Here is a 21,195-nt window from a genome sequence, read left to right as displayed (position 1 = left end):
TACCGCTTCTTTGCCAGACAGCCTCATGTAAGACTAGTGAGAATGACCAGCACTCAAATGTAGTGCACTACTTCCACTTCTTTCCCATAATGCCGCTGGGCAAATCCTGCTGTGAGATCATGTTCTATCAATTGAGAATACAAAGCTTAGTGTAGTTTAATGGGCTCAAGGTGTGTATCCGTGTCTGATTCAGCTGGAAACTTGTGTTGTTTGGGTCTGATGGCTGCTGATGAATTGCACGGACAATCGATTCTTCATTTCACGTCTCTTTAAGGCATTTTGAGTTATTTTCTGTTTAGTTATTTATTTCGTTTCGTTGCAGATGTTTCTGGTCAAGTGCGAGAAGTAGAGCTCATTCATGCTGACGTACTTGAGATAGTATTTCCCTCCGTCGCTTTCATACAACCGCAATCCCAAAATGTGTTGGCAGAATCATCTGTGAGGATGTCATCATGGACAAAATTACAGCTTATTATCCTTCTTATTTCTTTGCTTTATGATCGGGGGGTTGAAAAAAAAATGGATCCTGTTTGTGAAGAAAGAATTTACGTTTTGGGGGCAATTTTAAATCTTCACTCACATTAGGATTGTGTGAGAATATTGCTTGTCAAACAATTATAGTAAATTACAAGCTTTAGCTTTGTGTTTTCCCTATTGTTCCATATATTATATCTATTTACTAAGCCAAGTGTATTTAAGGATTCAGTATCAGTAAGATGAAGAGTAAAAAAAATGCAACTGATAAATTGCTCAACAAGAAGGATGGCTTGATGATGTAAAAAAAAAAAAAAAAAAAAAAAGTTTTGAGGGAGTCTGTTCGTTTATATTTATGTGCTTTTATATCTTGCACAATTAACATCTTTGCCCCTAGGTTATCTGACTGCAGATCATTTTTTTTAAAATTATGGTCAGGTCATGATATTATATATTTTTTCCAATTAAAAAGGTGTTTTGGAGTTCTGGAGTTCATTTACATGATTATAGTTGCATAATTAGCAGATATTATTGAAAAATAGATGCCAAATCTTTTCCATTCCACATATAATATAAATATACACACAGTTTTTTTTTTTACAAAAATATGTAGATAAAACTACAAACAGTCATAAAAAAGTAATAGACAATAAGACATAGACAATTCAGCTGTGACCCAGCAAGACACAGCATTTAATAAATTTGAGTAGCTTAATAAAGTGAACCTTCTAAAATGAACATTTTCCTCGTCTCCTCATTATAGATTTCCCACTACTGCCATATAACAAACAGTGACACACAGGGGCAGTTTAAAGCAGAAGTAAATCTGAAGTAGGTTATTTAAAACAGCAATGAATACAAAATGTTCCTCTGAGTGCCACTGTTCTTGTCAGTGGAGCATTGCTGTTTTTCCTTGCATCCCAGAGTGTCCTGCAGTGCGTATGAAACTGTCTTCCCGTACTGTGCGAGATGTTCTTTTCGTGCTTTCTAAACAGTCCCCTCCATAAATTTTAAAGCAGTGTCATTTTATGGATGGTACAGATACTCCTTTAAGACTGCATAGACAATTACCAGATTTTGTTTATCGCCATTCTGGCATGGAAGTATTTGAACATCAAAAGGCATCCTATATTTGTTTCTGTTCAGCATTAGAATGTCATCTGCAAACAGTATGTAACTGAACGTTTTGAAATCGCCGTTCCTGGGACTCTTCTCGAAGGAGTCTGCATCCCTGGCAGCTGCTTGTTTACCACAGAAGAAGCGTTTCTGTGTAAGGCCGAATATATATGATGTGATGTTTTGTATTTTGTCAGATACGACAAAAGAGGCAAATAAAATTGAAAACAAGTGTTTACTGGGGGTCATGTTGCACAAAAGACGTACAAAGCCAGGCAGGCAAAACATGACAAAGTGACTTATAAATTAGTTTTGAATTGCTCTGTAATTTGAAACATTAAGTATTAAATAATAAAACCCAAATTATATGCACAGCCCCACTGGGAATTGTCATTTCAAAACAAATTTACTTGACAGAGTTTCTGCAACATGCTGTCCTGACCCAGATCTGCTGTGATTGTACGGTCTCATTATACCCTCTAGTGGACTAAAATGTACTAGCAACTGTAACTAGGTTCAACTTTTTCTATGAAAATCAGTAGAAAAAAAGCCTCGTCAGGCAAAATGAACCAATAATTATAAATAATACACAGCCGTTTGACAGTTTGAGTTAAATGAACACATTAGACGTACACCTAGACTTCTCTTGACTGAAGAAGCCCGTTTAATTCTTTTCAGAAGACCTATTGAAGAATCTCCTAGCACCGTAAGAAACGTACTGTAAAACATAACGCTCATTCATAACCCCCAAACCCCCGACCCTGCTGAACTCACAGGGCTACAGCTGCAGCGTAAGACTTTGTTTGTTCAGTGTACTCCACATTACTTCTCCTCACCCCCATCTCTCTCCCTCCTCTTCATTTAGTCTTCTGTTTATGTTTTGCTGTGGGGGCAGGGGAAGGTGCTGGGGCTGGGGCTGGTGGAGGTTTGGCCAGTGAAATCACAAGATCAACTCTAGAAAACAGAAGTGGAGAGCATATGGTAAATTCAAGAGAGTTTAACGTAGTTGTTTTTGTTAACTGAAGCCATAACGAAGGTGGTTTGACTATCATTTGTGTCTTTGCGTAAAGAAATTAAACATTTAAAGGAAGGTATCACCCATTCTGGCTACTGAAGATGTAGATGTGTTCGTTTCTTCATTGGAACAAATTTGGATGCATTTAGAATTATGTCACTAATAGATCCCTTGCGGTGAATGGGTGCCGCCATAATGAGAGTCCAAGCAAGCTCTATGACTCAAGTTCATCTTGTGTAGGGAATAGGTGTGTAATAAATCCATCATAATGATGTTTTTAGCTTCAAAATGTTGTTTCCAGCTAAAATATGACTTTGCTATTTATAATATTGCTTTGTATGCTGAAAGTAATTACTTAGTAATTACTAATTAGGAGATAAATATGTACAGTTCAAACACCATTTACTAGTGAAAACAGTCCAAAACGGTTCTGGACAAATATGATTTTAAAGAGATTTTAATGTCCAACAGGAGTGGACATGCAACTTTTCACTTCACAAGACATTAATTGATTGACTGGAGTCTGGATTATTATAATGTTTTTATCAGCAGTTTGGACTCTCGTTCTTACGGCACCCATTCACCCACTACAGAGGATCCATTGCTGAGCAAATCATGTAATGCTACTTTTTTCCAAATCTTGGATGGCCTTCAGCAATTTTTCATTTTTGGGTGAACTACTCCTTTAAGATATAGGCTTTTTTTTTCCTGGCTCGCTTTGAATCGTTTTCATTATGTCTCATATCGGAATGAAGACTTACATTTCGGTGCCTTTTTCTACAAGTGTTTTGACTGCTTTGACAATCTTGTCGATCCTTTCCTGATAAAAATGGAAACAAAAAAAAATAAGTGCTGATTTTAAAGTAGCCTATATGGTTATATGTGCACACTTACCTGTTGAAGTCTGTACAACAATGGCAAAGAGAAGGCACATATCACACCTGTTCAAAGGTGATAAATTACTACGCATTAATATTTATCACAAAAAACAGTAATACTTGATAAGGCATGATCCATGCACTCCGACACTGTTTAGTTACTGACATTAGGTCAAAATTGTGTCAGCTGCGATATGAATCCATAATTAATCAATTTTTCAACAGGATATGCTTACCACTCATCAACAGCGTGAGACCGTTGGCTTGGATCCCCACATAAGTCAACAGATACAGGAACACAACAAACTACACAAACAAATAAAATACAATCATTCAGATGGAAGCATTATGGTTTTTTACTTTAGATTTTCTAATCATATTTACATTTAGATTTCTGTATTCAAAGAGCTTGAAGGCTTGAACAGTGCATTGAAGGTAGCCTATATATATTTTTTTATAGGTATTTGTGTTTCGTGGGAATTTGAATCCCTGTCTAGCACCCTGCTGTACCAAGAACATTATGTTCTTATCATAATAAAGGTTTCCAAACACGAATTTCTTTACTTTCACACGTGCTTATTCTCACAGAACCTTTGCCTTTGGGAATGAAAGCACATGGTAATAGTTCATATCAGGACTAATTACGTAAGTGAGTAGTATCCCCTGATGTGGTGAAAGTAGGCCATAAATCGCAGTGAAAGCGTGAAAACCGCTCGGTGTAACTGAGGTGAGATATTTAAGACGCGTGTGAGACCTTCGCTGAGTCCATGATGCTATCGATGAAGAACAGCCTCTTCAACTCGGTGACAGCCGTAGCAATCAGCAGAACGATTTGTTCCGCTACGCGAACTGTGTCCTCATCTGTCAGCGTACCGTCCTCATCCAAATATGACCTTTTTAATAAAGAAAAGTGGACCAGCTGAGAAAGATTACATGTATTAATCCAGACTTATTTGAGTTGCTTTCCCCTGCCAAATCATTCAGTATTTGTTTTAAATCTGCACATCTGTTATGCATCTCAAGTATTCATATTTTAACCCGTGATCAGCTTGATATGTGAGCGAACTCAACTCATCCGTTGAAACCAACACGCAGATAGTGGAAACTGTAAATATAACGCAAACGAGCGTTTTCATAGCACACCACAACTGCACTCGTTTCGTCCTTGAATGAATTTTAAACGTAGACTTCTGCTGCTGCTCCATGTACCGTAAACAGCAGAATTATTTGCTTCTTTAAGGTTAAATCAGTGTAAAAACGTATTTGTTTTATAGCATACGCACTGAAAAGGATGAGATCCATCATTGAGGCGGACCAGCGTCATGGCTTTGTAGAGCAAGCACACAGGGAGAGTGAAGGCCATGATGCCTAAACCAAGGTTGGAGAGGACCGTGATGGCACTGAGCTGGAACAAACAAGCCAAACCCACAACCAAACCTGTAAACACCAGCCCGGTGGTCCCCACATCTCTCCAGTATAACAGATCCAACACTAGAGAGGGGAAGAAAAATTGATGCGTGAAATGTCAGGGAAATAAACAATAAATGCAATGACCATGCAGCACTGCTTTGAAGTCGGTCTTAAAGAGGGATGCAGGGGGGCATGTGTGGTGGAGTATTTGGGTGGTCAGATATGCACAGGGTGTCTGGGTTTTTTTTTGTGGTCAAACAGACTATCAAATTTCGAATGTAGATTTTCTTCCGATCTCTGATTTAATCTACAAACTAGGAATAGTTCACCCAAAAAATGAAAATTGTGTCATCGTTTACTCAACCTCGAGTAGTTCCAAATCTGTATGATTCTCTTTGTCCTGCAACACAAAGGAATATATTTTGGGGGGAAAAAATTGTAACCAGGCTGTTTTGGGTCAGCATTGATGTCCATAGTATTTTTTTTTCCTACTATAAAAAGTAAATGGTGACCCAAATAAGTTAATGGTGGTTACAAACGTTTTTCAAATTATTATCTTTTGTGAGATATTCATACACATTTGTAACTCCTCGAGGGTGAGTAAATGATGATAGAATTATGGGTGAGCTATTCTTTAAGCTGAATTAATTAGTATAATAACATATCATAATTTTGTGTCTTTTCTAGTCTAAATTTAAATTCAGTTATTTTGGAAAATGAATAACTTTAAATTCAGAATGAAAAAAATAGCCTATGCCTCACTCTGGGCTTTTAATTTGATAAATGAAGTCCATTTGCATATAAATGTTGTTTTCTTATATTGTTATGTCCAAGCACTATGTTATGATAATGATACATTAATTATTGATTTTCCTTTGCCCCATTAATTTTGTGCCAACCTATTTAAATAATGTGACATCATTCATAAGAAGAAGACAGCAAATAAGTTTCTCTTTTTCCTTAATGTGTATTCTGGTTATTTATCATGTTTGACAAAGGGAAAAAATATAAGAGCGAAATTGATGTGATATTTGAATATGCAAATATCTGCAAACTTTATTTAGTTTAGTAAATTTTAGTTAGCTTTGGCAAAGAGTTGTCATCTCCCATTTGTTGAGAGTCATGCAAATAACCTGGATGTATTTAGAAATCATTATCCAATTATTATTTATTTATAATTGGCTATTTTAATTTCTAACTTTGTGTAGAATTGCTATACCAGTAATAGAAGGGGCAGAGTACAAATTGAGTATCTAAAAACAAAATATTTTGTATTGAACTGTCATTATTTTTGTTTTGAATATCGGGCAATGTGAAGTAGGGTTAAAACTATTGAACAGCAAAATCAGAGGACTGAGGAAGACTCAGTGGAATATAAAAACAACACTGCAAAAAGACAGAAAAGAAAAGGTGGAATTCAAATGCACTGAAACGGCCTTAAAGCGGTCAAGGACTTGAAATTTAGTTTTAAAACTTCAATTTAGCCAGAGGTTTTAGCATTAATTATAAGCACAAGCAAGAAGATGTGATCTTCAAGGCCATCTTTGCCAGAAACACTCGATGAAACCACATTATCCAACAAAGCCTAGTCACATTATACAAACGTGTATATATCTATAAACACATTCAACAGCTAATCTGCACCAAAAGTGAATCCAAAGAATTTGCGCGTTATTTTGTACAATTGCTGTAATTTAGCGCAAGTGTTACATACGAGACAAACATATGACATAAATGGACAAGAAGCCTTCATGTCAGAGAGTGCATGGACACAAACACAGTGTAACAGCTAATGGCAGTGTGCATTTACACGCCCCTTCCCCTGTGAAGCCAATAGACCCCAACAGCTGTTGATTCTGATTATCCTCCAAACGCAGGTGCAAATCTGTGCTGTGGCACACACTGGTGCAAAGCTGAACGAGTCGTTATCAGATCAATCCAAACCCTCTGAAATCTTCTCTGCGTAAAATCTTCCGTGCGGCCTTCGCTCCTGCTAAAACACTTTATTGCAGTCAAACATGGCTGGGTCAGATTGAATCTCTCCGGGGAGACGTCTGCCAGCACTGCCAAAATAAGACTGAGCGAAGATCTCGCCTCCTTCATTCAGACTTCAATGCCTTCTTCTTTTTTGCCTCAAAATCCTAGAGTCATGCATCGGTCGGATCCTGTAGGCAGTCCATCCATCAGATTCCCATCGGCCTGCCAAGCTCCCATTGAGAAGTCCAATGTGATGTGCTGAGCAGTCAGCAGTATTACTATACCTCTAGTGTACACCGCACAATCTGATCTCCTAACAACCCCCCCGCCCCCCTCAACACCTCACTTAGTTTCTGCCAACCTGCTATTCACGTACCGGCACATTACACGTGTAAACAATATAGCCCAGGAGAGCTGGATCCCAGCGCAGTGGAAGACTCTCACCTTTGCTGGCCATTTCTGCTGCTTCCACACCAAACCCCCTCTCCTCCCAGCACTCCACGAACCCTCTGGGCTTTTTTTGGCCATCCTGGCGTTGTCAGCGGGAAGGGGTTGGTCTGACCTAATAATATCTCAACCACTTGGACACCCCATCTTTATAAACACACACACACACACAGCTATCCTCCCTCATGGCCCGTTCAGAGCTTAAGGAACCTGAGACGTCAGCATGTGCCTGTGTGTAGTCAAGTCTTCATCTCGAGGGAGATGGCTAACCTTAGATACGAGCAAATTATTCAGACGTTCCTCAAAGAGTGCTGTGCTTTATCTTCTCGCATGCTGTGAAAAGTGCTGGCCTTTAACACCCAGATGAAGATGAATGTGTGTGTGTGTGTGTGTGTGTGTGCTGGTATTCACTACATTATGGGGACCAAACGTGTCCACAAATTTAGTAATGCCAATGAAAAAAATGTAAGTTACCCTGAAGAAGCAAGCTTATAAATCATACAGAATGAAGTGTTTTAAAAATGTAAAAACGTAGAAAGTTTCATGTGAGGTGTAGGTTTATGTGTAGGGTTAGGGTAAGGTGATAGAAAATACAGAATAAAACCAGTATGGCTATGGAATGTCCCCATAATGATAGGAATACAAGTGTGTGTGTGTATTTGTGTGTTTGTGTGTGTACAAATATATGTACAGTTCTGTACTAATATAAATGATAATTTCAGTATATAAAAAAATGCATTTGAAAAATGTAAAATTTATGATAATAATAAGCATAATAGTAAGTAGAATGTATTACTAGTAATACAAATTATATAAAAACTTATATTTAAAAAAAGTATTGATGAGTATTGATTTTAAGTCTAAACTTCATTATTATTTTTGTAATCATGATAATAATATGATTGTTATTATCAATTTATTTCAGGCTGCTTGGCCCAGCAAATGAGTCAGTACTACAAGCATCTGATGTAATGATCATTCTGCCATCAAACACATTTATTCATGAGCCATTTTTGTTTGCGTCATTCCACAGACTTGCAAAAAAGAGTTAAAAAGACAAAAATAGCCCGTTATGTAATAATGTTTATGAATGCGTTTTTGATTTACATAATCCACTAATCTGTCTGAATCAACCTCTGTTAGAGTCTCCCAAACTCATATTTAAATATGCCATTCATGAATTCCGCTGTAGGCGAACCATGTTCTTTAATATGGATCACTGAATCTCTTTCACATAACATTTTTAAGGAGAGCGTACTTTGTGCCTTCTTTCTCAGCGATTCTCTTTTACTGGGCTGCTGTGAAAACCTGTCATGCACATTAATCTCTGCATGTTAGGTAATCCAAAATTATCAAACGTTCAGCAGAGATGATTAACAGAGGGAGTTCAAGAAGAGAAACTGAGGGAGGGAGGCAGAGAGAGAGGCATTGAACATGTGAAAGAGAGAGAGCCACTCTGCAAAAGGATTGCATGTCGGTGTGTACAACAAGAGGGAGGACCCTGCGAGATGATTGGTGCACAGAAATAGCTCAGCCAATCAGAGCGATGACAGGAAAATAAGGGGCTCAGACAGAGAGAAAGCTTAGAGAGAGGGAATATCACTGACATATAGAGGAGGAAGGCAACAAAAGTGGATCAAATTGGAAAGAGTCACTATGACTACAGATAGATTAGATCTCAGTGAGATGTCTAGCAATGGATAGAGAGACGAAAACGAAAATCAACCGTTCTACATCAGATCATTTGAGGATGCTTCAAGGTGCAGAATCAACCTCTCGGGAGATAATGCTGTGAAGGCCCTGAGCAACCAAAGCCAGCAAGCTATAGCACAGGGTGGAGGCCGTGAACGCATTTGAACGAGCAAAAGAAAAAAAAAATCATGAGGACATCCAGGAAAGGAAGCGTGGAAATGCCTGCTTTTGTAAGGCAGCTGGTGAAGGAGACCGAGAAAAGGGTCACCTCCTTTTTTAAAGGGGGACGAGGGGGAGGTGCAGGGGAGCTGTCTGAAAGTGAAGAGGGAGGAGAGGAGGAAGGGGTCATCCCTAGCCCCTACCTGGACCGACCGGTTCTGGACAAGCACATGCAAGAGGGCTGTGCCTCCTGGGGGCTTACCTACGCCCTGGCCAGCATGCAGGGTTGGAGAGCGCACATGGAAGATTTCCACAACTGCTTCCCTCAGCTGGGAGGGGAACTGGCCCACTGGGGGTTCTTCGCGGTGTATGATGGGCACGCAGGGAGCGCGGTGGCCCAACACTGCTCCCGAAATCTGCTGGACCACATCCTGGGCACAGGTGAGCAACAAGCTGTCCTACAAACAGCAGGGCTTCTTGCATCTTTTTGGCTTGTACTCGGTGTTGGGAAGGTTTTGGAAATGTAATAGGTAACAGATTACAAATTACCCCGTTTAATATGTAAGTAAAAGTACAACTATTTCAGTTACTGTAAGTAATGTAACCGATTACATTCTCAAACATTCAAAGCAGGCAGGGTTAACCTTACAGTTGTATTCAACACTAATTACAGTCAGACGTCTCTATCCTTCCTTTAATTAAGATTATAATAATTTAATTAAATAATGACATGATTTCAGCCCCTTTTTACTTTGTGATTGTTCTAAGGTTAACAAGACATAGTTTAATAGCTATGATACTGCTTTCAAAACTGAATCTTTGCAAAGATATGACAGGAAACTGGTATCTAATAATACAACTAATAACTAACGAAATAAAACAGTTATCAAATAAGCATGTGTTTTATTCTGTGTATTAAACATTTTAATGCAATTTGGGGAAAAAAACAATCAAATCTGTAAATATTCAGATGTAATGCCCTTTGTCGTTGTTAACATTTTCATAAGTAATTATTTTCATAACTAATTTAATTACACATTTCTTAATTTCTTCACATTTGTAACAGATTACAGTTTAATTTTATTTTGTAATTAAATTACAGAATTTTGTTGCATGTAACTAGTTACTCAACATTGTTCATACTACACTGTAAAAAGAAATCTGTACAATTTTAGCTTTACGGTTTTAAGTCAAATTTACAGTTAAATACTGTAATATCATTAACTTAATATACCAGCCTATTCAAATACTGAAATCAGGTGATGATGAGAAAGTTACATAATGAACCAAAGCCCAGTACAAGCTTTTAAATATAAACATATATAAAGTAGGTACTAAGTCTCATTCACACTGAACACAATCATGGTTCATTAAACTGAAATCAACAACATGTAACATACAACCCTAATAAACATAACTAAGAAGAAACATAGTTATTTCAAAGAATAAACAACACTGTGCGAATGTCAGTTTATGTTTTTTTTTTCCCTGTAAATTTTACATTAATTTACCAGCCTTTTATTTTACAGTTTTTTACCATCACAGTAAATTTTACAGCGTACATCAGTAACAAACATAATAACTGAGTGGCTTTTGATGAGAAACAGAAATTATCTCACGTGGGAATGCGTCTTGATCTCTTTAGATTAGATCCAAGAGGATCACATCAGATTGGATTAATTTGTAGACCTACTGTACATCCAAAGCCAATTGGCAACAATATTACCCAATTAAGTCGTGATCTAACAAGGTAACTGTGGTGTACAACACGTTCCTAAAGCAATTAGAAGTCGCATAATGGTTGATCCTTGCAATCTTCTCTAATGAAGCCTTTAGGCTTGTCTTTGCGATTTGTTTGAAGTCACCAAAAGGCCTTGTCGGTTACTTAGTGACGCAAGCTATTCTCCCTCAGGAAAGATCCGAGCAGATGAGGATGTTGTAAGGGTCACTGAGGGCATCAAGGAGGGCTTCTTTCTCATGGACAAGCACCTTCATGCCATGGCCTGCCGTGAGGGTTGGGAACGCGGAGGGACGACTGTCATTGCCACCGCTATCACTCCACACCACATCTACTTCGTGAACTGCGGGGACTCTCGGGCGGTCTTGTGCCGCGCTGGACGGGTGGCCTTCTCGACGGAAGACCACAAGCCCTTCAGCCCCAGCGAGAGGGAGAGGATAGAGAGCGCTGGAGGATCGGTGACTCTGCAGCGCGTCAACGGCTCGCTGGCGGTCTCCCGAGCGTTGGGGGACTTCAGTTACAAGACAGCCGAGTGGCGGCCGGTCACCGAACAGATGGTATCGCCAGAGCCGGAAGTGTCTGCTGTGGAGCGCTCTCCAGCAGATGAGTTTCTGGTTCTGGCCTGCGATGGTGTGTGGGACACTGTCACTAATGAAGAGCTCTGTGCCTTCATACACAGCCGACTGCGTGTCTGCACAGACCTGAGAGAGGTCTGCTCCCAGGTCATAGACCTTTGCCTCTATAAGGTTAGTACAAGCAGAAGATTTTTTTGGGACATTTCTGAATGTCATAGATTTCCAAAGTACTAATGACAGACTCATTCAGACACAAGGCCATATAGAATTTTTTATCTTTTTTTACTAGTGGGACCAATGCAACCTTTTTACCAAAGACTGAACAAAATTAAACAAGTAATTTTTGGTTGATTGTAATACATTACATACCTTTTTTTTGACATTATCAATATGAATTTGTTTTGACACATTTTAACTCTCACAGTTCTTGTCATATTTTATGACCATTTTTTAAATGCCATGGCAGCTTTCGTTGGCCAATGCCCACCCATGATGCCACTTAACCAATATATCAAGCAACCAATCACAGTTTGTTTTGTTCAGTGTCACGTTTGGTGATGGAAATGTTGCCACAATAACAGACTGGTGTATTCTAAGGATTCAAACTTTAAATATTTCACATAAATCTAATGTTTAAGCTTTAAAGAACACGACGCACATGTCTCCTGGAAATCCTGTAGAATTCAGCCAATTGGATGGCAACTTCGAAAAGTGTTTCCACTTTTGTGTCTCATATTTTTTTTATAAAGAAAAATATATTAATACACATTCCTGTGATGCAAAGCCGAAATTTCCACATCCACTACACTCCAGTCTTTATTGTCACACGCTTCTTCTGAAATCAAATATAAAATCCATTTTAGAATTTAAATCTTAAATATGAACTGTCTTGGCTGTGGCATCTAGAGCTGATTTCAGCCAGACTGTTACGTTACGTAAGAGAAATACAGAATGGCCTTTAGGCTGCAGAAAAGGATGTGCTGACCTGAAAATGTCAACATCTTTCTCTCTGCAGTAAGCCAGATCTCTGCTCTGTCAGGACTGCACTTTCGACCACCATCTCAAAGTGAGGCTGTATTCAGCCACTAAGCTGCATCGGGATAAACTACTTTTAGCCTTGGTGTGAGGAGATTACAGCGTTCTGCCTAGCATTGTGCCACGTAGGGATAGACAACCAACAACATCCCTTAGAAATGAAGGATAAGTTCTGTGTTCGCGTCACCGATTACAATCTACTTAATCATCAACGTGAGGTAGTTGTCCTTAGAACAAAAGCCTCAAGACCGGCTGATAGCATCACGCTAGTGCCTGCCTATCTGAAGAAACATCAGAGGAAAACGATTCTGCCGATTTTAGCTATTAAATCATTGAGCAGACACGTAATTTGCACATCTAACTTTGGCTTCCTTTCTTTTTTGTTTCATCTGCATGTATCTAACAGGGGAGCCTTGATAACATCAGCATCATTCTAGTATGTTTTCCCGGCGCCCCCCAGCTGTCACCTGAAGCACTGCACCAGGAGGCTGAGCTGGAGGACTTTCTGGAGTCCAAAGTAGCTGGTAAACCATCTGATTAAATGTGGCTTCTTTTGATGTTGCTCTTTAGATTTACATGACTAAAGATCGCAATCCTTGCAATCATGTTGAGTCATATAATGGTTAAAGTAAACGGTCCTCTAGTGGCCTGCTTAAGGATTTAAATCATAGTCACGCATGTTTTTTTTTCTTGACAGAGATATTTGAGGAGCTGAGCGCAAGAGGTGATGAGCCTGATCTGCTGTCAGTTCTGACAGTGCTGGCTTCTACAGTGATTCCTGGACTTCCACCAGGGGGCGGCCTTCAGAGCAAGTAAGTTCATGTCCAACACCATGCATTAAAGCTGCTCAAAATAGCAGTCAATTATGCCAGAGAGGTGTGAAAACCAATTTCACACACTGTGACATGAACATTTTTAGGCACAGCTGTTGCATGAAATAGATAAATCATAGTTCCAGTGCTTTAAAGTGATTTATACAAATATTAAATTTGATTAGCATTTTTATTCATCTTTATGTCAGTTTTATGTTAATGTTGTTGTTGCTGTTCTTTTATAATTTCATTTTTTTTATAATTGATACTGGTAGATATTTAATTATTAGTAGGATTGATTGATTTATTTATTGCTATATATTTAATATAATACTTTTAAGCATTTATAGTATTACAATATTTTATTAATAATATATATATATATATATATATATATATATATATATATATATATATATATAATATACCAGTTTTTCTGACTGGCTTTACAGACCAACAATTTATAAATTAAAATAGTCTTTTGAAATGTTTAATTGCATAATTATTAATAAAATACAGGGTTTTTTCAAATATTGAGTTAATATATTCTTCTATAATGTCCAGGTACACTAGGTACATGTAGCTTTTCTCAGATTCAAGTGTCTGCTTGGTACAAGCACTTTCTCTAAAGCACCAGTCAGCTCTACAAGTAGAGCTCAAACGATATGTAGCTGTTTGCCAAAAGAACAGATGACTGAACTTTTAAATATCATATTTTCTTGACATTTACAGGCGGAACTGTATTATTTCAGCCTACTATCAGCAGAAAGAGGCAAGGCGATGTAGATTAGCCCAGGTAAGCTTCTGCACAGAACTATCCGTTTTATATATAGAAAATATATAATCAACAAAATTGCACACACCGTACGACACAGTCAGATTTTAATTTGTGAACTACCCATATACTTTTTGCTTAACCGTTTTTGTCGTTTATGCACATTAACTTTATTTTCCCTGTCATTTGTATCTTTTCAGGAACTCAGTCCTACAGATGCCAACTAGAGTCTATCTTACGTACACACTTAATGGATGTGCTAGACTGAGAAAGACGTAATCAGTTTACTGTATTTTCAAATCAAAAAATGAAAAAGATCTTTTTGGACAGCAAAAAAAAAACAAAAAACATTTTACTTCCTTCTTTTTGTATGTTTCACGAATGACAAAACTTACAAAAAGCAATGCTGTGCCACAATGCAGGACAATAATGACTGTATATAATTTTGACTCTTTAGATTGTGATACGTTCAGTATTTTCCTTACCAAATGTATTAAGTGAGTCTTACAATCAATAATACTCAGGTAATGTGTTCAAGCAGTGACGGCAAACCTTTGAGATTCTCTTCAGGCTTGGCATATAATGAGGTTTTTAAATGAATACGATAAAAAAAAGACAGAACTCTTTGAAGAACAAGATAACGCTGGTGCAGTAAAGGAATAGTTCACCCAAAAATGAAATACTTGCCTTTAATGCTTAGTTCTTTTTGAAGCATGACATGGCATTGTTTGTTTAGAAAAAATAAAATATTTTTTGTGTTTGATAATAATAATAAAACATCAGTAAAAATATAAAAAAACCAGCATACGGATCTGGAAAAACATGAGAGGGTTTTCGTTTTTGTGTCAACTATTCCTTTAGGAATGAAAGAAATGCTAAAATATCTAAAAAGCCAATTCTATTAATACAAGCACTTTTACATGTTGGTTTATACATGCTCATAATCTGGTCACACTCACAGAGTTCAACTTTTCCTGTTCTCGAGTAGTTGTTTCCTGTAATGCGCTCTACTCTGTTTGCATGATCTGTACTGTGTTGCCTTACTGACCTCTTCGAAATTATGCCAATCTATAAGCGTGTGATATTTACCGAGATATTTCCTAATGACTAGCAAATTAACTGATGCAGTGCTGTATCATGTCGTGTAATGATCTTTGTGCACATTTTACAGATCTTGTGCAATATTTGTGCTAACATAAAGGTTCGAGGTTGAGTAATAAAAATAGACAGATCAAGCGATTGGTGAGATTTCAGTTTATTCAAATCCGTCCTGCTACTTAAAGACACTTTATGGCCTTTATGTAATTATAGACATGCATTTTGTGAGTGTGTTTTAGCTTTTATTTCCGCAACGCCGTCAAGCGGTACCACTGTCGTCCGAAAGGGGGCAGTAGAGACCCGCTTTCCTTATTTAACACCGTCTGCCGTTTGCAAACCCTGCATTTATGTCACACTCAGAAATATTTAAAAGCTCTATTAATGACGACGGGCGGCTGTTACGTGGATATAAAGGACGCGAGTATAGCTATTACATCTGATACACGTAAATCCTGACACCAAAATAAATAACAAAGAAGTTATATTTGTGTTTACAGCATACAGAATCTATACACATGGTTTGTTTCTTTAAGGAGCGATGATACTATCACATTACAAGTCTATTTGTATGCATTTTAGATCATTTGTTCCTTAAGACCATCAACACTGGCGGCAGCTTGATAGAAACGATTAAACAATGAATATTACTGACCATTTCCCTTTGATTTGACACTTGTATTTCTTCCTCCCGAGACTGTCTCTCTGTAAGTGCCATGGCTACATCTGCCTGGCTCTTGAAAATCAGTCCGTTTTTTTTGAAGAGCCGTTAAAGGATCTCTCCACAGGCGCAGTGTGATTGCTCACCACACCGGCCAATCACTTCAGCACCAAAGTGACTCTGAGAAGTGATGTTACCATTAAAATCACATGGTTTGTTTATAATGGTGTAAAAAAAGAGGAAAGAAAACACTGAGAGCCATCTTCTCTTCAGAGCGAAGTCATTCATAAATGCTAGCATTCACCGTCCTTGTGCTCTACAGAGGTAAACTGTCTGATTTAACTTGATCTAATTTGCTCTGCGCTGCGTGTTACAATAGCGTATGTACAGTTTACATCTTTATTGCATGCAATAAATGCTGAAACCCCTGCTAACTTTTCCAGAGTACTGAACTGAGTCACGGCTGGGAAAAATTCAGAACTGAAGAACAGGCTGTTGTTTAGTTAGCGAGTGTGAGTCTTAATTAAACTATCCAAACAGTTGAATGGGAATTTGGTTTGCAATGAATTTATGAGAGGTTGAATGAAAGAGAGGACACTGCACTTGATTGTCGGTACAGCGAACTCATTTTTGGGAAAAGTCTTAATACAACCCCCTACTTGAAACCTTTGAGATTTCTGTCCCTCCGTTAAAAGTGACCAAAAGTTTTCAGTGAGTGAACACTATCCATGAGAATCGAGTGAATAAATCCGAGTCTCCTGAAGTGATACGATCGCTTTTATTTAATGAGCAGGTTTACTCATGAACAAATTTAAACTTTGCTTATCTAGTTAAAAATGTGTTGTATACATTTCTTTGAATTCCGATTCATTTTGAATCCCATTTGCTACCGCAGATTTAAATGCAAGTCAAATTCAGGAATTCTAAAGCCCTTCTCAGTTCAGTTCTGAATAGAACACAACCCTCTATAAAGTCATCTTTCTGATAATGTGCAATATCCAGTGCCATCTTTGTATAATCGAGCTACCTGTCGACACTTGTCTCCTGAAGGCGGTTATTCATGATAGCAAAGGCACCCACTCCACCGGAGAAGCCGTTCTGGCGAACGTGGCTCTGTCTTGGATTACCGTGAGCGGTCTCTGAGAGTTGCTTCTGTAGAATGGCCAGAGAAACCTTGTTGGCCATAAAGTCATTGACTGAGATCATTTCTCCAGACAGTCTGCGCCCTGTCAGATAACCTCCATCTGGTCCTAAGCCAGCATCAGTCTCACTATCACAAACTGTTTCCACTGATGCATTAGTGAAGCGCTTTCCTGTTGCTTCGTTCGTCGGCGCAGGGTGCACAGCATTGCGTTTTTGAGCCCTCTGCCGGGAATGTCCTGGCGGAGGGTGGTGGTTGTGCCTCTGGTTGGGAATTCGTGGAAAGCAGCAGCAACAGCAGGCCCGACCTCGTCTTCTGTACGGACGGCCGCGACAGGGACACTGAGCCTTGCTGCAGTCCAGTTTCCCGAGGATCCAGTTGAGCGTCTGCTTGATAATGATGGAAATGACATTGAACAGGGAATAAATGCAACACACACCCATGAGGATGAAGAGGCAGTTGCCGAGACGGTAGGCCTCTTGAGCTTTATAGCTTTCCCGTTGGCTGCTCACCACATCCCCAAAGCCTATGGTGCTGAAGGCCACAAAGCAGAAGTACAAGGACTCGAAGTAGTCCCAGTCCTCCATGGCAGAGTACAACGCAGATGCACTGCATGCAATCAGCAGGGCTGCGATGCCCAGAATAAGCATTACGTAGTAGACTGATGGTTTCCAGCCCTCCAGACTGTCGTCCTCGCTCCTGGCCTCCTCTCCTCCCACGCCGGAGCGGCGTAGTTGGCGCTCGTGACACCAACGCATGATGTAGGCCAACATCGTGATGATGCGCTCCAGGAAGAGGTTGAAGAAGAGGATTGTTGCTGCGCAGCCAAGGAGTCCATAGAATATGAGAAAGATCTTACCTGCAACGGTGACAGGAGTGGTCATGCCAAAGCCTGGGAGGAGAAAAGAAACCCGTTTTGCTGATGTATTTCTAATGAATTCATTTCTATTAAAAAACATCATGTCACTCCAAACTGCTATGGTTTTATGTCTTCTGTGCAACACAAAGAAAATTTTTTAATCTACTTTTTTATTGAAGATTTTCGGTATCCTTTTTGATCAAATTATTTAAAAATGCTCTGTTATCATTTACTGTATTTGCCCTCACATGGCTTTTAACGATTTTTTAAATCATTTTAACTTTTGTGATGCATAAAAAAACGTGCATTCAAACTAACAATTCCATGGTCTCCCATTTGATTCCCAGCAAATGTATGAATAGCAGAAATATATATAATTGCAATACCATTTAAGGCACTTTATTTACTCAGTGTAAAATATGACTTCTGTAAATTCTCTTTTTTTGGCGTATTTATTTACATTTACACTTACACAAATATGAATGCATATATGATGTTGTATGAACTCACCAATAGTAGAGACCACTGTAGCAACAAAGTAGAAGGCTCCTGAGAAATCCCAGCGAGGTCTAAGTTTGTCCACACGGATCCCTGCCGCAAAGGCTTCCTCATATTGCTTTAGCAGGACATGTAGAGATTTCAGGTTTATGCTGTTTTGCTCTGTGAAGTTGGCCAGCTGTTGATCCCAGCGCCGGTGAGCCTGCACCTCAGAGGGATGCTCGAGTGCGGAGAACACCACCGCCCCACACAGCAGGTAGAGAAGGATGAAGGCCGCCAACAAGCCAAAACGGGCATTGTCTTCATTCAGGTGAAGTGGGAGGCAACAGCTGTTGCTGACACCTCTTCCACGTGGCATGACTTGATCACCAGCAGGGGATGACAAGAACAGGCAAACATAGACGGCCACTAACACAGGACACTCACAATAATAAACACAACCATGCACTAGGGCTTTAGAAGACGTATAGAGTCACATGAAAGCTCTATGTTGCCCTTGATTTCAGATACGGTTCAAAAATGAAGGTCAAGAGTTTCCCGGGCAAAGTTCTTCATGTCATTAACATTCTTCTGGACTCATAACCGCATCGCTTTCTCTAATGGCACCATCGTAAAAAGCAAGGTTATCAGGTAAAATGACACATGGTCCAGGAAATAAGACCTCCAGATACACCTTTTGGGTTAGCAGGTAACAGTAGGCAGGCAAGTGCAAGATTGTTATCTTTTCCCATCTCGCTGTCCAAGTATAGCTGGTGCCGCACCAGTCGGTAATAATGCGGTGGTCTTTATGTGAAACCATCCTTGAGCTGATTCAAAACAAAACAAAACAAACAACACACATTGCTACTTTAGTCAAAAGAATTAAATATAATGTATTTAAGCTGCAAGTGCAGTGCATTAGTATCATAAAAGATCACTAGATCTTATGCAGAAGTTAGCATGCACACGTTACTACAAAACAGAACGTTGTTTTATTACACACATGTTATACGTTTTTATTTCTGTTTGTTTTACAGCATTATTATTAAGACAAATTCCAAAAAAAAATGGATTAGATCACCGATTACTATCAACACACATGGTTGGCTATTATTAGAAAGCGTCATTCACATTTCCCTAAATTTAGGTGATAATGAATGATTTATCACAAACAAACTTTTAGAGTGGTGAAAAGGTTACCTACCTGATTTAACATTTAATATTTGATGAAGAGCGCCGTTGATGTCACTTTAGTACTGCAGACCATATTGCTTTGTTAATGGAGCGAGTTAAAAGAAGCAAAAGTGCTGAAAACATTTAGTTAAACTTAATAGGCGCCGTTTATTCCTGGCAAGCGTGAATCCTTGGCAGTGCGTGATTGAACGATGCAGCTGAGTAGTGTGTGTGTGTGTGTGTGTGTGTGTAAGAGAGAGAGAGAGAGAGAGAGAGAGAGAGAGAGAGAGAGAGAGAGAGAGCGCGAGCGAGAGAGAGAGTAATGTATCGAGCAACTGAGCAATCTATACAGATATTAGTTACTTATTTTTATACATTGCACTGATTCAAATCCTTAGAATCCCATAAAAATTATTTTAATTCATTCGGTGTTTTGAATTATGAACCACTACATTTTTTTTATCGATTAAAAATAACGTACTATTTTTATACTACCAGCTAACTATTTTATGAATATTTGTTTGGTTTACTATTGTCTTTTTTTGTGGGGAAAAAAGTATAGATGAATAGGCATACAGGCCTATTATATAAGGTCAAGCGATGAGAGCAGTAAAAATTTATTTGCTTTTTAAATGATTCACTAGAAAATTCATTTATAAACGAAACACTTTTTTTTGGTAAAAAAAAAAAAAATTAAATAAGGTCTAATCGTCCTTATTACCTAGCAAGGCTGTCTAGGTAGGCAGCTTTCTAGGTTTTAAACACTCTTAAAGTGCCCATATTGATTGATAGCTTGAAGCCTTGAACCTTACAATCTTCAGAGAGCCAACATAGACATTAAAATGCGAACTCAATTTACATTTATTTTCGAGAGTTGCTGATGGAAAGCCATTTTTACTGCAATACATTTTATGAAAACACCAGTGGCCTATTGGCATTTTCATGCAAATTATAGCGACTGTTGTAATTTCGTATGGGCTGTCACGATAAATACCTAAACACTCACAAATCACCCCCTACCCCATTATAATCATCTCTCTCTCAAAATGCAACTTCAAGGACATCCAGCAAGTACAATTTAAAAGCTTTAAACAACTGGCAGACCACCATTTGCCTGTTGCTTCGCTGACATTAAAATATTGCTTTGTTTGATGTTGACAGACAAAAATATAGCCACGGTACTCTCTTTCTATTGTGAGATGCGCTTAGATGGCTGAGACGATATTGCTTTGTTCTCTCTGACCAGCCCACCCTTGCCTTTCATCTTGGTTGCCAGCTCACAAGACTGTATTCCCCCATCATTAGAGTACCGGTCATTGCTTGTAAGTGCCCAGGTGCGGCGGTAGACAGACGGGCGCTATATCAAAAGAGTGTGCGGTATTTTATTCATAAACTTTGTCCTCATCAGAAGACAAGTGTTTTGGCAACTGCCGCCGTGAAACCCGAAAAGACGGCGAAAGCCATGTCTTGCGTTTCTATTATTCCGAACACAGCAGCGTTAATCATGGGTTCGGGCTCCGAGTGCTACACTGTCTTTAAAGTCATCAAGAGATCTGAGAAGTGTGATCTGCATAATGTAATTCATCACAGGTGCTGGGCGATGAATATAGTGATCGCTCCAAAAGCTCATTACGGAGTCCGTCTCTTTCCTCGTATTTCTCCTCTCTTTTCTCTTCATCCACCTGA

At 38.8% G+C, this 21,195-nt stretch overlaps 3 protein-coding genes across 3 annotated transcripts; 1 reads left to right on the top strand and 2 right to left on the bottom strand.

Annotated features, from left to right (window-relative positions):
• Positions 1-1,806: 1,806 nt before the first annotated feature.
• Positions 1,807-7,430, bottom strand: rtn2b (reticulon 2b). Its single transcript, XM_043220917.1, has 7 exons — positions 7,315-7,430; positions 4,767-4,974; positions 4,238-4,376; positions 3,720-3,789; positions 3,500-3,546; positions 3,367-3,425; positions 1,807-2,544 (listed from the first exon to the last, which is right to left on the bottom strand). The coding sequence occupies exons 1-7, from the start codon at positions 7,325-7,327 to the stop codon at positions 2,448-2,450; spliced, it is 633 nt and encodes a 210-aa protein (XP_043076852.1). The 5' UTR covers positions 7,328-7,430; the 3' UTR covers positions 1,807-2,447.
• Positions 7,431-8,887: 1,457 nt separating this feature from the next.
• ppm1nb (protein phosphatase, Mg2+/Mn2+ dependent, 1Nb (putative)) lies at positions 8,888-15,338 on the top strand. Its single transcript, XM_043220718.1, has 6 exons — positions 8,888-9,609; positions 11,081-11,652; positions 12,923-13,040; positions 13,214-13,328; positions 14,061-14,124; positions 14,304-15,338. The coding sequence occupies exons 1-6, from the start codon at positions 9,198-9,200 to the stop codon at positions 14,328-14,330; spliced, it is 1,308 nt and encodes a 435-aa protein (XP_043076653.1). The 5' UTR covers positions 8,888-9,197; the 3' UTR covers positions 14,331-15,338.
• Positions 14,467-20,054, bottom strand: kcnk12l (potassium channel, subfamily K, member 12 like). The gene is made up of 3 exons (XM_043220717.1): positions 19,541-20,054; positions 18,370-19,163; positions 14,467-17,892 (listed from the first exon to the last, which is right to left on the bottom strand). The coding sequence occupies exons 2-3, from the start codon at positions 18,713-18,715 to the stop codon at positions 16,883-16,885; spliced, it is 1,356 nt and encodes a 451-aa protein (XP_043076652.1). The 5' UTR covers positions 18,716-19,163; positions 19,541-20,054; the 3' UTR covers positions 14,467-16,882.
• Positions 20,055-21,195: the final 1,141 nt, after the last annotated feature.

This window comes from Puntigrus tetrazona, chromosome 21 (assembly GCF_018831695.1).
Source record: "Puntigrus tetrazona isolate hp1 chromosome 21, ASM1883169v1, whole genome shotgun sequence".
NCBI lineage: Eukaryota > Metazoa > Chordata > Actinopteri > Cypriniformes > Cyprinidae > Puntigrus > Puntigrus tetrazona.
This window is presented reverse-complemented; position numbering and strand designations above follow the sequence as displayed.

What these genes read in the sequence shown, in the direction of transcription:
- rtn2b (XM_043220917.1), bottom strand. An exon ending in GATGGATCTCATCCTTTTCA is followed by an intron (nt 4,377 to 4,766) that starts GTGCGTATGCTA and finishes TTTATTAAAAAG; the next exon opens with GTCATATTTGGATGAGGACG. An exon ending in GTAGAAAAAGGCACCGAAAT is followed by an intron (nt 2,545 to 3,366) that starts GTAAGTCTTCAT and finishes TCTGTTTTCTAG; the next exon opens with AGTTGATCTTGTGATTTCAC.
- kcnk12l (XM_043220717.1), bottom strand. Translation starts at nt 18,715, where the DNA reads ATGCCACGTGGAAGAGGTGTCAGCAACAGCTGTTGCCTCCCACTTCAC. An exon ending in TACAGTGGTCTCTACTATTG is followed by an intron (nt 17,893 to 18,369) that starts GTGAGTTCATAC and finishes TTCTCCTCCCAG; the next exon opens with GCTTTGGCATGACCACTCCT.
- ppm1nb (XM_043220718.1), top strand. Translation starts at nt 9,198, where the DNA reads ATGAGGACATCCAGGAAAGGAAGCGTGGAAATGCCTGCTTTTGTAAGG. An exon ending in GGACCACATCCTGGGCACAG is followed by an intron (nt 9,610 to 11,080) that starts GTGAGCAACAAG and finishes ATTCTCCCTCAG; the next exon opens with GAAAGATCCGAGCAGATGAG. An exon ending in TCTGGAGTCCAAAGTAGCTG is followed by an intron (nt 13,041 to 13,213) that starts GTAAACCATCTG and finishes TTTTCTTGACAG; the next exon opens with AGATATTTGAGGAGCTGAGC.